Source organism: Talpa occidentalis, unplaced genomic scaffold (assembly GCF_014898055.3).
Source record: "Talpa occidentalis isolate TD23 unplaced genomic scaffold, MPIMG_talOcc4v2.1 talOcc4.6, whole genome shotgun sequence".
NCBI classification, from domain to species: Eukaryota; Metazoa; Chordata; class Mammalia; order Eulipotyphla; family Talpidae; genus Talpa; species Talpa occidentalis.
Window position 1 is genome coordinate 31,203,190 of NW_023604972.1, and position 22,914 is coordinate 31,226,103.

General features: G+C 36.3%; 1 protein-coding gene across 6 annotated transcripts in view; it reads left to right on the top strand.

The window, feature by feature from the left end:
• The first annotated feature begins 4,375 nt into the window (after window positions 1-4,375).
• EXOC1 (exocyst complex component 1) overlaps window positions 4,376-22,914 on the top strand; it is a 47,919-nt gene continuing 29,380 nt past the window's right edge. For 2 of the 6 annotated variants that reach the window (XM_037529133.1, XM_037529137.2), the window contains exons 1-9: window positions 4,376-4,532; window positions 7,377-7,510; window positions 9,609-9,739; window positions 13,660-13,819; window positions 16,524-16,544; window positions 18,254-18,441; window positions 20,175-20,402; window positions 20,602-20,734; window positions 21,657-21,766. In XM_037529133.1, the coding sequence (XP_037385030.1) occupies window positions 7,387-7,510; window positions 9,609-9,739; window positions 13,660-13,819; window positions 16,524-16,544; window positions 18,254-18,441; window positions 20,175-20,402; window positions 20,602-20,734; window positions 21,657-21,766 (1,095 nt within the window). In that variant the 5' untranslated portion in view covers window positions 4,376-4,532; window positions 7,377-7,386. Of the gene's footprint in view, window positions 4,533-4,614; window positions 4,761-5,432; window positions 5,475-7,376; window positions 7,511-9,608; window positions 9,740-13,659; window positions 13,820-16,523; window positions 16,545-18,253; window positions 18,442-20,174; window positions 20,403-20,601; window positions 20,735-21,656; window positions 21,767-22,914 lie in introns of those variants that run through there. The other 4 variants (XM_037529136.1, XM_037529139.2, XM_037529135.2 and 1 more) reach the window with 3 other exon arrangements.

A 22,914-nucleotide genomic window follows, 5' to 3' on the forward strand; every position in this document is an offset into this window, starting at 1 on the left:
GCTATCCGCATGGAAAAGCGCTTAGTAAATCTTAACACAAGAAAAGGATAGGCTCAGTTCAGCCAGCAATTCAATCACTGAGCACTGTGAAAGTCAGAAGGCCTCTAGGGCAGGGTAGCCACTGAGCAGACTGTACTAAAAATCCCTCACAGTATATAGTCATTGACTGACTGCATATACAATGGTGGTCTCAGTAAGCTATGCTCTATGACTTGTGTATGCAATAGGCTATACCATCTTTGTTAGTGTAATCACACTCTATGACTTTCACACAACGATGAAATAAACTATCGATGCATTTCTCAGAAACTTTCTTCATCATTAAGAGATACGAGACTCTAGCAATATAAGGGGGGCAGAGCTGTAAAGAAGTCTGAATGCACAGCCTGGAAATATCACCCATGTCAAATCAGGGCCCTAATTGGAAAATGATGGGATTTTGAGATCTAGAATGAGGATACTTGTGTAGACATGGCTTGTAACCTTCAACCCCTAGACTTTTTTGGTATCTTCTATGTCAATAGTTTTTCTTTTGAAAAAGACAGTCTCCTTTCCTTGTCAGAAATATGCTAAAGAATACATGAGGCAAGCGTTTCCGAATATAACCTTATTTTCCTCAATGTCTATCCACATTACTCTCATTACCTCAAGGTATCTAACCAGGGTCACACAACCTCTACAAAGAATTGCAATTCCCTAATCAAAGGACAACTAGGCCAGGACTTCTCAGTATTGACAGTGTGACATTTGGGTAATTCATTGTTGTGGCAGGTTGTCCTGTGTATTGTAGGTTGTTTAGGAGCATCCCTGGTATTTGTCCACTAAATGCTAGTAGCACCTTCCCAGTAATGACAAGCAAAAATATTTTCAGATATTACCAAATGTTGGGTCAGAATTATCCCCAGTTAATAACCACCGAACTAGACTAACTAAAGGATTTGAATAACTGGCAAACATACCACTAGAGATGAGGGGAAGTCATGTGAGAGTGACTGTTTAGAGTGTTAATATAGAGGAATCAGATTATAAGGATGAATAGGGAAGAATTTGTCATATAGGGCCATTTACCTGTGATTGTGAATTTAATATTTGCCGAGGACATCTGGAGTTAGTCCTAATACAAAGCATTCTCATCTCCTAAAAGCTTGGTTCTGATGAAGGCCTATGTTAAATGAGATGTTAGAACAATTTTGAACAAGTATTGAGAAAAGACTCGAAAGATTCAGGGAAGCAGGAATGTTATAATGAATTTATTATGTGAGACTAAAGAACCACCATTAGAACATTTTTCCCAGAAGTAAGGATGTTAGTAATGAACTTATTATGAAACTAAAGTATCCATTACTTGGATATGTTGCCCAGAACAGCTATGATGCAAGTTGCCTAATGCTTAGGCCATTTGTTCTAGCAGAAGTAATGGTCCTAGAGGGATCTCTGATGGATAAGAGCACTGGATGAAATTTCTGGAAAGCCCCAAGTAAGAAAGTTGCAGCACAAATTTGTAGCATTCTGCAAGTCATGCCTTTTGAGGCAGAGAACTTTTCTCCATTGGGAAAAATAGAGCTGTTTTTCATGAGCTAAATATTATCAGATCCACCAAGTCATAAGTGCATGGGGGTAGTGGTAATCAATTGAAGTATGAAATAGTATAGGGTTGAATCTGTCCAGAGCAGGTGCAGAAAACACAAATATCATGAGTAGGTAACTCAGACTCCCCTCGCACTTACTTCTATAGCAGTGACATCTCTTCCTCAACTCACTCCTATGGACTCTTGGGAGTTTCCTGTGACTACCTAACACAGAATCAAAAAATCAAGGTGGCACACACATGGCATATTATGTTGACTGTTGAGCAAAATTGGTCTGCTGATGCACTATATTCCCACTCACTGCAAGCTCTAAAGAACAAAGGTGAAGGGGAATTCCTAGTAGACAGAGCGTGGAGCAATATTCTTCATTGTTTGTTTTATGTATAGAAAATATTAACCTAAAATAAAAACATTTACAGGGTTTGCAAGAAATGTGCTGAAATGGACACCTTCTGTGTCCTTCTGTGTACCTCCTGTCATTACTTCAAATCCCTGCGGTCTCACTTCAACTACTGCTGTAGCACCTGTTCTAAACAGTTTCATGAGCTGATTCAGCAAGTGCAACACGACAGAACCTCTCCTCTCACTTCCTGCCTCTGGATTCCTTTGATATGAGAGTCAGCATGACATTCATAATTGTGCAATTTGAAGGTGTGGAGTAGTTAATATTCAGAGAAGTAACTTTTGACCAAAGATGGACAGGAAGTAACAGATAGAAGCTCTGGTAAGGCAATCGGTTAGTGAATGGTACTTACGCAGGAGCTAAAAGGTAAAGGCTTCCACCATTCCAGTTTTCAGTGGATAGTTTTGAGATTTATGTCAGAATGCTTCTCAAATGGTTGTAAAGGATAGAGATAACATTCAAACATGCTAGCAGCCAACTCAGTAATACATCCTTATATGACCTTTCCCTCTTCCTTATTTTACTATCCTTCCCTTTCTCTCACTTTTGCTCCCTTGGGCCAGTGTCCCAATGAAATTACTGCATGTAAGTTTGTTTTAACCTCTACTTTTGGGGAAATCCAGGAGGAGAAAGGAGAATTTAATTTTTAATTTTTGGACATGTAAGTTTATGATACCTAACAGATACCCCAGTGGAAATATTGTAGAGGCAGTGGATACACAAATCTGGAGTTTTGAGAAGATGTCCAGGCTTCTGAAATGCAATTCACCCCCCAACATACCGTGGGGGGAGGGAGGATCTCAAGGGTCTCTGTAGAGACAGGACTAGATACAGATCCTGCTTTTAAAAAGAAGTCATTCAATGAAATTGAAAAGCATCCCAAGCAGTGTTGACTACAGCATGTTTATCTCAATAGCAAACAGGCCCCCACTATTTCTGCTGATTTTCTCAGCATATTATATCTCAGATAAACACTGAAAGATACTTTGCATAGTTCATATATCGCTTTCTCAATGACATTTTTTACAGTGTTACTCCCTCTCTTGTATTCTCATGGCATTTAGCCTTTTTTGTTGTTGTTGAGTTTGCCTCACTGGATTGTAATTTATCCATTTAATTAACACTGTCTCCCTAAAGAGAAAGCCCTCCCTTCTGAGTGGAATTCCTGTCTTTGTATCTTCAGCAGTTAATACAGGGTTTGGCACAAATGCAGCACTGGTTGGTTGTAAAATAAATGAATGCTTGCATGAAACGATCCCTGCAGAACCCTTGCAAAGCAGAAACCCTGGAAAGGACTGTGAAGCAAAGAAAACACTCCTTTGAATTTTCAACCCTCATCTGACTTGTAACTCTCTCTGGCCACTTATTTTGTACATATTATATGTATATGTATCTACACCTTGTTTAACCCTACTGTATTGTTAACTTGTTCAGGGTTGGATTCAGTCAATTCACCTTTGGATCTGGAAGTGCCTTGCATAATATAGGTGCCAGACATATGGAATAAATGAATCACTTGCTTTGCAGCCAGCAACATCATGTGCTTTTCAAATAAATGTGCATAGGCATCATTTTTTTAAGATTCAGATTCCAATTCAGTGTATTTGAAATAAGCTCTAGTCTTTTTTGTTGTTGCAAAACCCTCAGATGATGCCCAAGCAGCTGGTTTACACTTTGAATATCAAGGTCACTACACCTTCTCAACCTTAGCTACATATTAGAATCATCTTGGACTATATAAAAAACATTGATGTCTGGGTCCCTCTCCTACAGATTTTTTTTAGATTTATTTATTCATTCATACAAGATCCCGGGTACAGGCCAGATGTGCGGGAGGGTGAGAGGATTCACCAGAGACAGAGCAGGGAACAGAACAGGCAGAAGGACCGATATACACTGCTGAGGGGAGCAGCGGGCTAGACAGGAGAGGTCTGCCGCGCCATGTGGGTATCTCCCCGGCTGGTCGGGATTCGAACCAGTGCTGCAGAGGCTGCGGACAGCTTCACAGCACTGTGCTCAACCACCTACGCCACCAGGGAAGCCTCTCCTAGAGATTTTTAACTCATTTACGCTTCCCATGACAAAAGTAACAAGGATCTAGAATCAACAAAGCTCTACATATACAAAAAAGAAAACAACTGCCGAAAAGCTCAACAAGTAACTTCTAGAGACCGTCCCGTCACACCAAATCCCCAAGGCCCCAGTCAGACTCCACGGGAAAGGCGCCCGCTCCTCCTTTACACACCCCTCCCGCGAGGACTGGCCTGACCTCGCCACGCCCATTGGGCGGAGCCCCGCCCCCTCCGCGTGTATTGGTCGCTGCCTTTTTCCCACCGCCTCCCCGCCCTTCTTTGCGGGGTCACTTCCGGCATGGAGCCCTGTCACGTGCCCGGATATGGGAAGTGGTGGCGGAACGGTCGCTTCCCGTTTACCGTTCCATTAAGGGGACGCAGCTTAGTAGCGGTGGCCGTCCCAGCCCCACCCGTTCTCCGTCTTAGAGGACCCGCCTCGGCACAGCCGGGCTCGGTCCGGCCTTGCGGGTAAGCGATGGGCCGCGGCTGCCCAGAAGTCCTGGCGGCGGCGGACCGGCGGGCGCCAGGTTCTGACGTGCAGCCTCGACGGCCCTGCTGCCCTGCGCCCGGCTTGGTGCCTCTCCGCCCGCCGTCAGGCCCCGTCCCCTTCCCCGCCGGTCTGGCTAAAGCACAGATTCCGGCGGGAGCATCCCCCGCCCCTTTGCCGCCCTGGGGGCTGCGGGGCCACCTTCACAGGTCCGTTTTCAGTTCCGCGGTGGGAGCCAGATTTCGTTTGTGCAAACCAGCCTTAAGGCGTTTGTTCTTTGATGTGGACCAGGACAGGAAGACGGGACAGCGTTTTGCCTTTTATTTTCCAAATCCCCATTTTTTTCTTAACCTCTGAAGTCCCTGTTTGCGTGCCCCGCTGTCTCTTCTGGAGGACAGTGTTCCATGCGTGAAGACGTCTCGATGTAGATACGGGGCTCAGTCCACACGGGGACTGACATTGACAGGCTATTTGTCACGCAGTGTGATGGCCCGGCTGAATGAATTTAAGGAAACAAGAACACTGGGAAGCAGTGGCTCACAGGCTCAGGAACTGGGTCAGAAATGGGTTCTTAAACCTAGAATATAGTTTTAAAGGACCTCTAGTGACTTGTTCACTGACTTAATAGAGAAGCACTGTAAAGACGGGAGAATTAATCACTGCATCCTTGGAATGCAAATGCAGAATGTAAATGCCCTTTCTGTCTTTATGAACATAGTCTGTCATACTCAGCACAGTAACCTGGAACATAGTGCTGCACACTCAGTAGGCATCAATATTTGCGGAGTGAATGAGAGTCATAGTGTTTTTCATCATGCCTTACTCCTTTGTGAGGTATGCCCTGTCCTCTTTTTTTTTTTTTTTTTTTTTTTTAACACCACCTAACATTCACCGTGTTTGCATTTGACTACTGTGTGGTAAAGGTTGGACACTATTTATTTGACTTTTTGATTCATTTTACTTTTCAGTTCAGGTTACTTCAGGAGGTTATGTTGAGTTCCTACTAATACTAAGAACACAATACAGAGCATCTTTCTCTCTGTCTCTCCTGTCACTGTCTCTCTGTCCTCCCCTACCCCCACTCCCAGGGGAGTTCTTGAGATCCAGGAGCTTGTGATCAGGCAGGAAGTGCTTGACTTTTTAGTAAATGCAGTAAGTGCTGTAGCAACTGAGAGGAGACATCAATTTTGAGTAAGGTTTTTATTGATTCCATATAAATCATGACGTGTAATCACAGTTTGGATGGGGAGAGGATGATAATCCCTACATGGAAAAGCATCTAAGCAAAGATTTAACTCCCAGAAAAAATAAGAGGGCTTGGAGTGGAAGGTTTGTGTTTGGGAACGTTTGAAAATATTGAATAACAGTGTTTTGTGATGAAAACTATATTTTAATATGTATCAAGGGATTGGGGATTGTGGAAGCTTGCAAAGAGATAGCCAGATACTTTAATGTTAGATAGATATAGTTGTGAACCTGGGTTAGTGTTTTGGTATGAGAAATAAGAAAGACAGAATAAATTATGTATAGATGAGAAATTAGCAGAATATGATAGCAGATCTCCTATATACAAAGATAGAGATTTTGAACATGGACGTACAGATATGAGAGTTGGAAAGGGAGAATCTTAGGGGAACTAGTGGTGTTATTTGGTGCTATCATTTTCATTAATTTATTAAATGTTTGCTGTGTCTTTACCAAGGAATACAAAGATGAATAAGACATGGTCCTTGCCTGAAAAGAACTATATTTAAAGGGGTGGGGAGGTTGAGAGGAAGAATATAACTGGCTAGAAAAATATGGCCTGTAAGTGTTATGTTAGCTGAGTGGAAGGAAAATGTTGGAGAAGTAGAAAAGTATTTAACTTTTTTTGTACATGTGTGACTGCTTCAAAGAAGAGGTGAGATCTTGGTAGGATCTTGAGGAATGAGTTGGAATTTCCCAGGGAGAAAAGAATTCCAGGAAGTGGAAATTGCAAGAACAAAAGCCCAGAGATGCAAAGTAAACTGGCCAGAATCCAGTGTGTCTTGAGCATAAGATGGAGCAGAGTTTATAACACAATACCAAGACCCTAGAACATATCAAGGGATCAGTAACATGAACATTTTGTGTTGGGTAGAATAGAAGTTTGGATGAGTGGAGAGTAGAGAGATGGAGAAAATAGCAAATGGGGAGAATTGTACTTATGGCTTCTATGTTTTCTGCAGGGTAGAAGGTGATCATTTGCATAGAGGGAGGAGGCTGGCCCTACATTTGGGTGCTAAAGGGGAGAAGTAAGGGCTTGCAGCAACACTGATGGGGAAAAAGAGAAGGAATCATTAAAGAAATTGTTAAACTTTTGATTAACATAAAAGTTTGGATTTAGTATTTGGTTTTGTTGTTGTTATTAAATATTTATTTATGCATACAAGAACCGAGGTACAGGCCAGAGGTGTGGTGGGGAGGTGAGAGGATTCACCAGAGACAGATTGGGGAACAGAACAGGCAGATTAACTGAAATATGCTGTGGAGGGGAGCAGCGGGCAAGTTAGGAGAGGTCTGCTGCACCATGTGGGTAGCTCCCTGGCTGGGGATGGAACTCATGCAGCAGAGGCTGCAGATAGTATTTGTAATGAAGCAGTGAACGTGGACATGGGGCCTTTTTAAGTGGCATATGATAGGTTGCCCAAGAGAAGTGGAGAGAAAAATACTTTATAGAGATTGATAAACTGGTGAACTAGTCCTGTTAGCCATAAATAAGGTCATTTTTAAAATCATAAGTTGAATAATACAAGATAGACTCATTCTAAGAATGCACCTCTTACCTGTATTTCTGAATTCTTTAGCTGAGTAAAGATGACAGCTATCAAGCATGCACTACAAAGAGACATTTTTACACCCAATGATGAGCGCTTGCTGAGTATTGTCAATGTCTGCAAAGCAGGAAAAAAGAAAAAAAACTGTTTTTTGTGTGCCACAGGTGGGTATCTAGTAAGAAAAAGTTCTCAAATTCCCTATGAGGACATTGTGTTCCTTATGTGGACATGTTTTCAACTCTTTTCGGTAAATAAATACCAAGGGGCACAGTTGCTGAATCATATAATAAGAGTATGTTTAGTTTTATAAGAAATTGCCAAACTATCTTCCAAAGTGACTGTGCCATTTTGCATTCCCATCAGCAATGTATAAGAGTTCCTGCTGCTCCATTTGGGGTGTCAGTGTTCTGGAATTTCCCTATACTAACAGGTTTTTGTTTTATTTTGCCTTTCCCTGATAGCACATGATAATGAGTGTCATTACATACGCTTAGTTGCCATCTGCATGTATTTTAGTGAGGAATCTGTTAAGGCCTCTGGCTCATTTTTAAATCTGGTTTCTTGTTTTCTTATTGTTGAATTTTAAGAGTTTTTTTTTATATATTCTGGATATAGTTCTTTATCAAATGTATCTTTGGAAAATATTTTGTCTTCATCTGTGGGTTGTCTTATAATTCTTTTGATACTGTCTTACTCAAAGCAGGACGCTTAAATTTTAATGAATGTTAATATACTTTTACAATTATTTATTGTTAGAATCTAGACATACAGTTGTTTTTTATATCAATTTCTTTATTAGTCTTGCTGAATCTATTACAATTACCTATAGACTCTGTAAGTAGTGATGTTTTCTTCCTTTATAGCCTTTATACATTTTATTTATTTTTGTTACTTTAGTCTGCTGGTTAGGACCATCAATAGTTTTGGATTTCACAGGAATGACTTCACCTTTTAGCATGACAGTTACTCCAAGGTTTTTTTTTTTTTTTTTTTTTTGTAGCTATCCTTTACAAGGCTAAGGAAGTTCCCTTCATTCCTACTGTCTTACCTTTTTTCCTTCTTTTTTTTATCAAGAGTGGATGCTAAATTTTATCTTTTTTCCAAATCATTAGGATTATCATATACTTTTCTCCTTTAATTTGTTAGTGTGTTGAATAATTACACTTGGTTTGTCAAATACAAATTAACATCCTGGAATAAGCTCATGTACCTCATGTCAGCACATATTATTTTATGTACCACTACAAATATGCTATGGTACTGCATCAGTTTTCAAACTTCTCCTGATTTTAGGGGTTTTTAAGTGTGAAAAGAAATGTACATCTTGGAATTAAAGAATTGAAATATTGTCTTTGTGTATATCCTTGCATTAAGTTTGTCAATATAGTATTTAAGATTTTTCATCCATGTTCTTTATCTTTAGTTCAAGGTCCTGTAATTTTCTTTTTCACATGATCTTTGTCTGACTTTATAACCAAAGTTATAAAGTAGTTGGGAATGTTCATTTGTTTTTGTACCCTGGAATAGTTGTGTATATTTGGCACTTTTCATTCCTTGAAAAGCTTGGCAAAAGATACCAATAAAATTGTTTGACTAGTTTTGGAGATGGGGAGGAGTTTTTTACTTAGTGACACATTTCTTTAATGTTTATAGAACTTTCCATATTTTCTATTACTTTTTTTTTTTTTTAGAAATTCAGCCATTTTATCTGAGTTTTCAAAGGTATTGGCATTCACTTCAGTCCATCTGTATTCTGCCTCCAGAGTAATTTTTTAAAAACTGAAAATTAGGGCATGTCATTTCCCTAGTGAAAAATCCTCTTAGAGCATTTCCATAACTTCAAATAAAGGTTCTTTATGATCTGACCTTCTATCTTTTTCAGTAATTTCATTTCCATCCACTTTATTACATGTATAATTTATCTTGAACTACTTAACTACTTTTCTCTGATGTGGTGTTATGCTTTTCCAAACCCCTCTGGCTATACATTTGTCATTCATCTTTTAGACCTCTCTTTATCTTACTGTTCCTTTAAAACTGGTCTGAAACTTTTACTTTTCAAGAAATCTGCCTACTACCCTCTAGTATGATTTAGGTGCTCCTATTAGTATTCTGTACATTCCTCAGTTATAGTATGTGTTATAAAATACAGCTCTGTTTTGGTATCACATAAAGCCACCTGACAGCTGTATTTGCAATAAGTGAAAGAATAAAGAATGAGTGAATAATATTTCTAATGAAATTGTATGTTTTGCTCCACAGTGACTACTGAACGCCCTGTGCAGGTGAAGGTGGTTAAAGTCAAAAAATCTGATAAAGGAGATTTCTACAAAAGACAGATTGCATGGGCTCTTCGAGATCTTGCTGTGGTAGATGCTAAGGATGCCATTAAAGTATGTTTTTCATAGTTATTTGACCTGTGTCAGAAAGTGTCTTTCATTTTATAACATAGTATTATGCCTTCTAAGGTGATCTAAACTTGTTTTGTGATCTACTGTTACACCAACTAACCAAGAATTAGTTTAAAAATGTATTATTCAATCTTTCATTTTCCCATTCTCCACTCTCAGACTATTAAAAATTAGTATATATGTATATATACTTGATTATTGATTTTGCTTTTTGTGGACTACAATTATGTTTGTACATAAGCTACATAAACTAGAGCAAAATAACCAGGATTATATATGCACACACACACACACACACACACACTCTTATATGTATATTCTACACATATAAATTTATGGATTATATATAAATTTATATATAAATTTATATTATATATAAATTTAGTATGAATTTTTTTAATTATACAATTTTAATAACCACTTTTTTTTTAAAAGATTTATTTATTTATTTATACAAGCACTGGGTATAGTCAGAAGCATGGGAGGGTGAGAGGATTCACCAGAGCCAGAGCAGGGAGCAGAGCAGGCAGAAGGACCGAAGTACACTGCTGAGGGGAGCAGCGGGCAGCAGGAGAGGTCTGTGAGCCATGTGGGACCCTCACCCAGCGGCCGCGGATCAAACCGGCGCTGCAGAGGCTGTGGGCAGCTTCTCAACCCAGTGCTCAACCGCTGCGCCACCGGGGAGGCCCTAGTATGAATTTTAAAGTGGTGTGTTATGTAAGTGGTTTTTAAAAAAAAATCATTGATTTGGTAAAACCTAGTTGAGAATCTTGTTTATACTATAACCAAAGTGAGTCTTCCTTAGCTCTCACAGTTTAATGTAGGCAACCAGGCTGACCTTTTGAGGCCATAGTTTGATGGTTGATGACTCAAGTAAAGGAAGTAATAGTAAATTACCCCCCTTAATTTAAGAAATATAAATAACAAGAGATAAGAATGTAAATCTTACACCTTTCACTTAACCTATACTCAAACCACAAAAAGGTTGGATATGATACTGCTAAAGAACTACCCTTATTCCTGATAATTTAAGGCTTTTCACAGTAATACCTTGTTTTCTAAGGTATCAGGTAGCACTCGTCTGGTTAAATTAAGTGCCTCCTCCTCCTCCTCTTAATTCTGTTCTTCATCTTCCTTTGCAGCCCAAAACACATCCAGAATTCTAGGAACTGTTCCCATGTGTACTACTGGGGGGACTAATAGCAAGATTTACATTTATGTAGTGATAGGTATACTTTGTAGAGCAATCTAGTGAAATAAGAGTCTGTCTTTACCCTTAACCTGGTGCAAACCTCTGAGGAGCTAAAAGCAGGAGAAAAATGACAAGTAGTTAAGTCAGATGTCATTTTTTAAATGAAGGAAACAAAAACTTTAGGAGAATCCTGCATATCTATAGAATTCAGATTTCTTCCAGGTATAGAGCTGTCTTTTGGTATTTTAGACAAACTGGGTTTTTGCTTTATCCCTAAAGAAATTTGGAGAGTGGAACAGGATTTGACGGGTGCTTTGAGTGTGTGTGTTATTTGGAAAGAATATGGGATTTTTTTTTAACACTTACTAAATTAGTAATTCCCGTTACCAAAAAGGAAAGTTCAAGAGTAGACACCTTTTTGGTAGATATGTGTTTAAGAGACAGGACTTTAAGGACTTTTTGGAAATGCATCTTTATTAAAAAGCCTTTTCCTCCTCAATAGTTTTGCACTTCATAACCCCATTGACTTTGCATAATTCACTAATGGTTACAGAATGCTTACTTGAATGATTTCTTACAGCTAACTTTGCTTTGTTGCTGACTTGCTTAATGGACTTTGTTTTGTTGTTGTTGTTTTTTCCTTCATTTTATGTAGACACCCTTGGGTGAGTACACTATATATGGATATAAAACATAAAATTTTTATAAGTAACCTAACATTAGCCATTTAGTATCACACATTGATTTGTGTAAGTGTTGCCACTGGAGCACTCAACTTCTTTTATGGCATTATGGGAAATATTCCCAGGGAAGAGATCATTTCCCATCAAGATTCTTATTAGTTGCCAATACTCTTAGATTTTTTTGTAAGTAATAATGCAATTACCTTTTCATTGTAAATGAGACTTTTTCATCTTTTGACACATCAGTTCTGCCTATTGAGCTATAAATTAAACTAATTAGTAGTTCCAGGCTACTGTAATACCTTATTGTACCAAAGATCAGGTCCTGATCCCTAAATTACCCCTGCCCTTCATAGTAAAAGTCTGATATAACATCCCTTTCTTTTAAGGCCTATATCAATACATTTTGTTGTCCTCAAGTAACACTTTAACGCAACATATTATTAGTCTTCTATTATTTATTGTATATATATTATATATTACAATGCATATATGTATATATAAGATATATTACATATAATAACGTAATGTTTATTTTATCCACATTAAGAACATTTGATCCTCAAAAAAGATAAATTCATGCCCTTTGTGGCAACAGGGATGGAGCTTGAAAGGATAATGTTAAGCAAAACAATCGGAGAAAAAATACTGGATGGTATCACTAGTATGTGGAATATAAAGTAACTAAATAGTCAGATAAAGACAAGCTGAAAAACTAACCTTAGATAACTGACTGTAGGACTGAGGCACAAAGGGGAGGGGTTGAGTCAGGGAAAGAACAGGTAGGGAGGTGGGCATAATGGTCTGTGGTGGTGGAATATGGCTGAGTTGGTAGTGGGTTCACTATGGTGGTAGTACTTGATGGGGATACCCCTGTGCTACCTCAGCTAAAAGTAAATATTTTTTAAAAAACATTTGATCATATTTTTCCTCAAATGTGATAGAAAGTATCCATTTATATGTATTTATCCATTATGTAATAATCAAGTCATTCTACTCAAGGGAGAATTACTAGCTTGGCATGAAATTATTACTAAGAAGTATGTGGAGAGCATACTGCAGTTCTTTTACATCTTTTTTCATTTGAAAAAACTTTTAAGGACCTCAGTATTATTATTATTTTTTAAGATTTTATTTATTTATTTATTTTTATTTATTTATTTATTTATTTATTTATGTACACAAGAGCTGAGGTACAGCCCAGAGATGTGAGGGGTGAGAGGACTCACCAGAGACAGAGTGAGTAACAGAACAGGCAGATCAACTGAAAATACACTGCTGAGGAGAGAGTGGGCGAGACAGGAGAGGTCCTCTGCGCTGTGTGGGTTGCTCCCTGGCCGCTGGGGATCTAACTCATGCTGCAGAGGCTGCAGACTGCCTCACAGTGCTGCGCTTAACCCCCTGTGCCACCAGGGAGGCCCCCTCAGTATTATTTTTACTTTTGTAATACCCTTAATCATTCTGAATTTTCAAAATTGAAACTAGGAGCAGTCCCTGCTTTCACATTATTTGTTCTTGGAAACCACATCAGGGTATAGATTGTATTTTTTTCTCATATGTTATAATTAGAATATATACTCTTTATCATGAAGTTATTATCAACTTACTGTTATTAATAATAGTACATTATTAAAGAAGAGATATAACTCTAAAACCTTATAGGCAATTTAAACAGAAAAATTAGGTCCACATTCAATACTGGAGACCACTGTCAACTTACAGAGTAGGAAGCTGATACATAAAGCAATTAAATAGATATCCTATATTTCCTCTCACAGAGTTAAGGGTATAGAAAGGAAATTACTAAATACTGTGTTTTGTTGTTTTTTTTTTTTTATCTAGCATCTTTTGCTAAGCAATCAAAGTTTTTACTATAAGTTGAATTCTTTGAATACATCTCTGCAAATAGAAATCTTTAATAGTGATTTTTCCAATAACAGTTTCAACTTCATTTTATTAAAATACAGTTTTCAGAATAATGAAAAGGATATGAGAAAAAACAGTATCTTTGTATATTTTTATTTCAGGAAAATCCAGAATTTGATTTACATTTTGAAAAAATATATAAATGGGTTGCCAGCAGTACAGCTGAAAAGAATACATTCATTTCATGTATTTGGAAATTAAATCAGCGATATCTCCGGAAGAAAATTGATTTTGTCAATGTTAGCTCACAGCTATTAGAAGGTAAAGTTAAATAAAAATGTATTTCTAAATTTTATGTATATAAATGTATATATAGTGTATATAAATGTAATCAAGTGTTTCTATACGTGAATTTATAATTTGATATTATTCATAGTAATTAGAATACTGCATTATTTTTGTAAAGGAATTTAAAATACATTTTTCTTATTGCAGAAGTGATGCTTGTTCATTATCGAAAATCAATGTTAAATAAAAATCACCCGTAGACTTAATCCTTAGAGGTAACTAGTATAACATTTTGTTAAATCTTTTTCTAGTCTTTTATCTATGTGTATTTAAATTTTTATGTAAAGAAATTTACATTCTGTTGCCTCACAGTTCACATAATATAGCATGAACATTTTTCCATGTTATCAAATACTTCTTCTATCTTTATTTTTAATGGTACCATAGTATTCCATTGTATGATATACCATAATTCATCATTTTTAATTTTCCAATCTTTGCTTATTTTAACCAACACTGAAACGAATATCCTTGTAGCTGTATTTTGTGCCAGTTATAGGTGTAAAGGTTAAGAACACAACTCTGGCTGAGTTCAAATCCTGTTTGTCACATAGTAACTATGAGGCCTTGAATAACTCCATGTTTTGGTTTTCTTTATCTCAGAAATAGAGATGATAATAGTACCTACCCCTTAGGGTTGTTGTGAGGGTTGAATTAATTAATGAATGTGATCAGAACAATGTTAAGTATATAGTGAGTACTCTTTAAATGTCAGCCATTATTATATTATCAGGGTAAAATCCTTACACATGAGGTTTTTAGGTATTTTTGATCTGTATTATGTATGTTATAAAATATTTTGTTGTTAGATAAAAATGTTAATGTTAATTATTGAAAATGTATGCTGAGGTTTTATTCTTTTGAAATATCTTTCATAAACATTGTAAGAAAATGATTCTGTATGCCGTGTGGATGCTATTTGTGTATATTCCTTATCTCAAAGAAAGCAGTTAAAATAACAATATGCAGGTGAGCAGGGTTAAAATTTAGTTTTACTGAGAAATAATTATTGCTCCTTATTATTGAGGAAAAAAACTTAAATTTGCTAAGTTATAAAAATATGCTACCAAGTTGAAACATTTTGACCTAAAAAATAACAGTTTCAGACACTTCAAGCTCTCATTTACTCATTGACTCTGTCCTCTCTATTTCGTTTTACTTTTTTCTTTTCTGTATGGCCATAGGTCTTTTTCTCTCTGTATTCTTTTCCAACACTTATTAACTGGTGAACCCATTGTTGAACTCAGGCTTTAAGCTTGTACCTGGCAGAGGCAAATCACATCTGTCAGTACCTGTGTTCCTTCTGCCAATGGGGATGGCTTTGTGTAGGAACCCTCAGTTGCCGTCTTAGCATCATATGGCCCTAAATCTGGACTACTGAGTATGTTAAAGGAATGACCTTTAAATTTGTAGTTATTTTTCATGCGTTGATTGGTGCTTTAATTTGCTTTGAGTGGTTTATATATTTTTACTATCTCAAGGTTGAATATTTTGACGAGTGAATGATTCGCAAATTTGCTGTTTAGTTTTTCAAATATTGTATTTTCAATGCTTTCTTACTGCCTAAGATGTATTTTAAGCTAGTATATTTTACTAAACTTATAATATGGAAAAATACATCACCCTATCTGTGTTTACTTCATTAAAAAATATTGCCAAAATCAAAGGGATTATTGCTGTTTTTGAGAAAAATAAAATAATTGTTCAGGATATAAAGCAAAATTGTGGGCATCTTCATAAACAACATGAGCTAAGATCACTTTCTATAAGTCTGTAACTGTTGCTAAGGTTCAGTAGAGTTTAGAAAATAGCTTTTTTATATCTACAAACTTGTTTTAATGAAATATGAAATTATGGCCATTAAGACCTATTTATAAAAAATAATAAATGTCTCTATGCTTTGGGTGATGTTAGAAAACAAATGAGAAATTACCACCATCTTTTAAGAGATCCAAGTGAGGGTGTTCGTAGTGAATGCTAGCAGTAACAGCGTCAGTGTTTTTTATTGGTAACAATTGAAGTTTCCTTCTAATAATTGGGGCTTCCCAATAGAATAAGGTTTTTAAAAGTAAACTTGTTTAGCAACTGAAGTAGAGTGAAGTTTTTGTTTGGCCTTTCATTTTTACTATTACAACCAAATGTTTAAGAAGTCTCTGATTTGAATCCTTAAAAGCCAGCTTGAACTGATATTTTGTGTGTTTTAAAATCACCTCAATCTTGTTCTTTCTAACAGTGTGTCATAACTAATCCACTGTGAAGGAATGTCTGGGTTAAGGTTTGGGGCCTTGAGTGAAAATATCTTATCTGGATTAAATGCATGAGTCACAACTCACCTAAAAATAATATCAAGGAAGTCACCTGTTTCCCAGTTTCCTTCTCCAAAGACTAGTCAGTACTGTTTCTTGAAAAGACTGAGAGAAAATAGAAATATAACTGTATTTTTCGTAACTGTCAAGAAAGTGAATTTTAAAAAAAAATATGAACTGTGGAAATTTAACCTCTATGAATCTTTCCATTTTGTACTTGATTTTGACATTGTCTTTTAGATCTTAATTTAGCATGAAGCTCAAATGAAATATGGGTAGTATTTTAAAATTATAAGCCTGTATACTTTTCTACCCAGCTAATATTCTTTGCTTACTTTCCTCTGCTTTTTTCATACCTTTTTACTCTCCAGAACTGCCTAAAGTTACTGAAGGTGCGTAACACCTTTTCTTCTTACTCTATTCCATATATTTTTATTACTTGCCATTGTTATGTACTGTCGGTTGCATTATTTTATGAATTGTGTACAGGGGTAAGTTTTATGGCTACAAAATCCATATAGTAATAAAGTTAATTCATTATTGACTTCCAAAGAACTGTGTTGTGGGTAAGAAAATACTTTGGAAGCAGTTATGATCATTTAAAATACTTGTTGATTTGCCCACTAGAAGCTAATAGCTGTCACACATGACAGTTTAACATTTCCACAATGAACTAAAATGCACTTACTCAAGGGACTAGAAGCTAGGTGATACTTCTCGAAATAATTTGTATTTATACACTGTAATCTGTAATTGTCTGCGTCAAAGGTTTTAGTCCCCTTTTTTTTCTTCAGGGATGTTATCTACACCTGCCTAATTACCTTTTTTCTTTTTGAATTATTCTTTTTTTAATAAAGATTTATTTATTTATGCATACAAGAGCTGGGGTACAGGCCAGAGGTGCAGGGGGTGAGAGACAGAGTGGGGAACAGAACAGGCAGACTGACTGAAATACACTATTGAGGGGAGCAGTGGGCTAGTTAGGAGAGGTCTGCTGTGCCTTGTGGGTAGCTCCCTGGCCGGGGATCGAACTCGTGCTGCAGAGGCTGCAGACAGCTTCCCGTTCTAACCCCTTGCGCCACCAGGGAGGCCCATCTTTTTGAATTATTCTTAAGAATAAATCTTTTGTTGCTTTGAATTAGCTTTTTTTTTTTTTTGGTTTGTTTTAGGATAAATTAACATGTCAAGTCATGCTAATTATAAAGATTCATTTTCATACAAAATAATGATAAAGCATCAGTGTTTGTGATTTTAATCATGTTCCATTAAGTTTATGAAAATCGGTAACTTTATTTTGAAATTTAGTTAGGGGTTAAAATTTATTTTTTTATCACTTTATCTCTCCAAACGTCAAGCCTTATATAAAATCCCCACATGCTAAATGTATTCTCTCAAAGAACTGAACAGAAACTTTTATCAGAAAGTACCTCAGATTTGGCCTCTTGGTCTTTCATTATGAAGCATTCAATTTTTTCATTTCAAACAACCTAGTTTCTGTTTCTCTTACTATATAGCATTATTGAGAAAACTTCAATAGCTGATCTGTAGCAATTTTAATCAATGAATGTGAAGATTTTCTAAACAAAGTGGGAGATTTCATTAATATTTTTTCAGTGCCCAAAATAAGTTGTGAATTATAGCTACGTTTTTTCATTTTAATTAAGTTATTTTCAAAAAATAGCAAAGATGGACAAAAAGAGAAAAAGTTTACCTAGGAGAAAAAGGAAAGCAAATTGTTTTCTTGTGTTTTGAATTTATAATCTGTTAGAACATTAATCACCTCAGGGAGGAAAAAATGTTAGGATTGTTTCCATGTGCTTGTTTTTGTTTTTGTATTTTAGTTTATATTCGGAGAAGTTGTAACTAACACCTGTTTTAACATTAGTCAGTGATTTAGATTGCATGCTTTTTGTTATAATAAACATATTAACATATACAGTTTATTATAAAAATAAGGATTTTATTTTTCATATATTTTGAACCATTCTTTCCTATTTTTCAGCTACTAAATTTGACCTGTGCTTATAACTGGCCTTATCTATAAGTACCATGTTTATTGTTCCTCCTACTTTTTCTTACTACTTTAATTTTTACCTTTAAGAATCTGTTCCAAGTGGAGAAAATCAGAGTGTCACAGGAGGTGATGAAGAAGCAGTAGATGAATACCAGGAACTAAATGCAAGAGAAGAGCAGGATATTGAAATAATGATGGAAGGCTGTGAATATGCAATCTCTAATGCTGAGGCCTTTGCAGAAAGGTTGTCCAGAGAGCTGCAGGTGCTAGATGGGGTAAGACTCTCCTATAATCTATGAATGAGTACTTCACAGTGGATCAAGAAGACAGGTTTTGTTCCTATTTGACTGACTCAGCTCTTAAGGCTTCACAGTGGGAATATTACTGCATTGCCATCAGTCTTTCACTGTTGTTCTAAAGACAGAGCCATTCCTATTAGTCAGCTCAGTGCAGGCAGTTGGCTGAGGAAAATTCTGGATAAGAAGTCATAGGAGAAAAAAGTGGCCTGCCAGTAACCAGCTTGGGGGTAGGTTTCTCCCAGCCTCTGAAATACCTCAGAATGTAAAAGAATAGCATTTTTGTGGTTTATGAAAAATAGGTACAAGTTAGAAAAAGACAAATTGGGCTGAAATAAATGAATCACTTGTCCAAAGGAACCAGAATAAATGTGGTGAAAACAGGAGAACCAGGAGAAACTTCTCTGCTTAAATGTTTTGGGATTGATCCTTTAAATTTGTAGTATACACAGTTTCTAGGTCTGTAAGTGTCATCTTCAGAAAGCAAAGAACTAAGAGTAGTACCACTTAGGTGAGAAACATCTAAAACAAGAACTTTGTGGTTTTGTTTCACTTTATGTAAACAAGCACTAAAGAAAAATTTTCAGAGAATATTTTTAAAGACTTTAGGAATTTTGGCAGTTTATACATGGAAGGCAGAGAAGTTATGAAGTTGAACTGAGGCCCAGTGATTACATGAAATGTCCAAGTTTACAAGTTTCAAAACTCATTGGAAGCAAAGCTTAGAAGAGACTTCAAAATATGAAGGTGGAAATTGAATCTGAACAGTTTCAAGTTTCAGCTTTACTACTTAATAGCATATTCAGTGTTTCTGAGCCCTGCTGCTCACTCTTACAGTTTGGCGGCACTTACAGTGGAATTATTATGAATAGTGTATGAAAGAACATGTGAGACTTCAGCTCAGTTGTACAGTGATATGCTTTTAATTCCTTGTATACAGTTTTTTTCTCATGCCAGTTTACCTGCCTTCTTAATTAGGTTAGTGGGTTATATTTTCTAATTAATATTGCATATATTTCTAAATCATTATATTGCTTTGCAGTTTAATTTTGGGTTTGTCAGCTTCCATTTCAGGGAATTGAGAATCAATAGAGTCATTTAGAAAGCAGTGATAAAGTGATGGTGGCTTTTTACTGCTTTGCCTGGGAAAAATGTACTTGTAAATGAAAGAGAAAAGAAAAAAGACACTGGAACCAGCTGTCCAGTGGCCATATGCTCTTCAGTATCCTGTTACATAAATAAAACTACAGTTACAAATTAGTTCCATGTAATCTTAAAAAGCTGATATGTCACTGCTGCCCTCTTAAGATAGTACATAGATGATTATGCTTCTATTTAGAATTTTACGTAAACGTTTTTAAGAAGTGTGGGAAATTCTATAGCTGTACAATTGAAAGAAATATTAGCAATGACATAGTCTAAATGCCCCTTAATTTATAGAAGTTAGATTATACAGTTCTTGATGTTATCTTTGGGGGCAGAACCCTGTTTGCACATGGTCCCTAACCATGATAGAGGCAAAAGTGTATTTTCTTGAAATACTATGTAAAAAGAAGAACTTTAACATAATAAATATTAACATTATAAAATAGATGTGTTGGTGTGTATCAATCTTTGTTACTCTGCTGCTAAAGAGATTTAGCAGTCTTTCATCTTTACATTTCTTGTACACGTTTAAATATGAAGTAATACTTTTGTTTTTTATTTCATAGGCCAACATCCAGTCCATCATGGCCTCTGAAAAGCAAGTGAACATCCTCATGAAGTTGCTGGATGAGGCTCTAAAGGAGGTGGATCAAATTGAATCGAAACTGAGCAGTTATGAGGAAATGCTCCAAAGTGTCAAAGAACAAATGGATCAGATCTCTGAAAGCAACCACCTAATTCATCTTAGCAACACTAATAACGTAAAACTCCTGTCTGAGATAGAGTTCCTTGTAGTAAGTCTGATTCTAAATTATCAATAACATAGAAACCATTTGTAAACATTTTCTTATTTTTCTCATGAAACCAAGATTTAAAATAACCCCCCACCAATAATAAAATAATTCCAAAGACCTACTGATAGAATTGAATACCGTCTTACCTATAAATATCCTAAAACTACATGTGCAAATGCTATATTTACATATATTCCAGAACCACATGGACTTGGCCAAAGGTCATATAAAGGCACTTCAGGATGGAGATCTTGCTTCTTCCAGAGGCATTGAGGCCTGCACCAATGCTGCTGATGCCCTCCTGCAGTGTATGAATGTAGCTCTTCGACCAGGTATGCTCATTGGAAATGATAAAATCTGAGACTAAGCCTGAACTTGGTATCAGACTTTAAATGAGAAATATTTGGGGCAAGAGGTTTAAAGTTCTGTTATCAATTACTCAAGTTTTATTTATTTCCATACATTTTTCTTTTGCCAATAAGTTTTTCATTTCAATTTCTCCTAATTAACCATCAATGACTAGTTAACACCATGATTCTTCTTTAGTACTATCCTTAGGACAAAGTAGATGCTTTGGTTAGGCAAAAGAGCATAAGGTTTTGCTGGACCAGTAGATCCAAAAGTTGAGTTTGCATCAGAATCACTTAGAGAGCTTGCTAAAATATAGATGGCCTGGCCTATCCCTCAGATTCAGTCTGTCTGGGCTGAGGCCTTCAAATCCACATTTCTAACAAATTCCCAGATGATACTGAATGAAGCAGGACCACACTTGGAGAAGACTGTGCTATGTATTCTTTTTTTCCCTCCTGCTTACCTTTCTTTTATTAAGCAAATGAATAAGCCAGCAAGACTAGATTCTTCAAAACTGAAATATGGATGCCAGCATAAATGTAATAAACAGCAAGGAAATCTTTTTTTTTAATTTTTTTTTTTAAGATTTTTTTTTTAAAGATTTATGCATACAAGGACTGAGGTACAGGTCAGAAGTGGGGTGGGGGGGCGGTGAGAGGATTCACCAGAGACAGAGTAGGGAGCAGAACAGGCAGATTAACCGAAGTACACTGCTGAGAAAAGCAGCGGGAGAGTCAGGAGAGGTCTGCTGCGCCATGTGAGTAGCTCCCTGGCCAGGGATCAAACTCGTGCTGCAGTGGCTGTGGATAGCTTCATAGGTCACGTCTTAATTCCTTGCACCACCAGGGAGGCCAAGGAAATCCTTTTACCCAGTAAATCAGTCAAAAAATATTCTAATTTCAGGTCATGACATGCTTCTGGCAGTCAAAGACCAACAGCAGCTTTTCAGTGATTTGAGAGAGCAATTTGCCCGGAGATTGGCCAGTCACCTCAACAACGTTTTTGTTCAACAGGTAATTTATCTTATTTTAAAACTAACATATTCTTACTATTAAGATCATTTACCTTAAGCTTAAATTCCCAAACAGGAAAAAAATTAATTTGTTTAATTGAGGTCACAGTGTATTCCTTCACACATTTATATGACTTTAAAATTTTAAGTATGTGTATGATTACTCATAGATGTATTTTGGACCTCAGCTTCCTCCTTAGGTAGTCTAGTTCCTTTCAGCTAAAACTGTTAATTCTAGAAATTAAATAAATAGCTATGCTTACTTATTGTATATACCATTTAGACATTCTTATTTATAAAAATAAGTTCAAACTTACTGCATATTTACAACTTGGCCTGTTTCATTTTTCAAAATTTTGAGGTAAAAACTAAGACTTGATTCAGTGTTACTTATGTTTCATTTACTTTGTGTACTTGCATACATGAAAAAGGAACCTTCTTTCATAAGCAAAAAAATTGAGGGAAATCTTATTAGGAAATGTTGTCTAAAACATTTGATTGTTACTTTGTTTTCATATTGCAGTATTCTGAAACAATTGTATTCACTGTATTTTATTTCTGATTAGTTTACTCAGGCCCTCCTTCAACTCTATAACAGGTCCTACTTTCTTTCCGTGCCTGTGAGTACATGAATTTGGCTCAATCTTCTCTTATTTATTTTTCTATATTATTTGCTAAACTTAACAGCAGCAGAATCTCTAGAGATTATAGCTTGCTGATTTAAACTACCTGTTAACCATATTTATAGCAGTTTTTATTTATGTCCCATGCCAAAAGCTTATTTGGGCCAAAAAGGCATTTAATATCTTTCTGCTTGCCTTTCTTCCTGTCATTTTTTCACTCACTCACTTACTCCTTCATTTATTTAGATATTATTTGTCAATTGATAGGGATGCATATCAGACATTTACTGAGAGGCTGAATCTGCCCTTGAGTAATTCCCAGGCTAGGAAAGAGAGACGGACAAGTATACGCAGGAAGAATAAATTTTATGATAGTAATACTGTGGGAACATAAAGGAAGACTACCTAACTAAGCTTGTGGGGGGATGTCAGGGAAGACTTTTAACATTTTACTTGACCTTAAGAGTATTAAGAAAAGAGTAAATTCCTGAGAAAGATTCACATTTTTATTATATTATCATTTGAG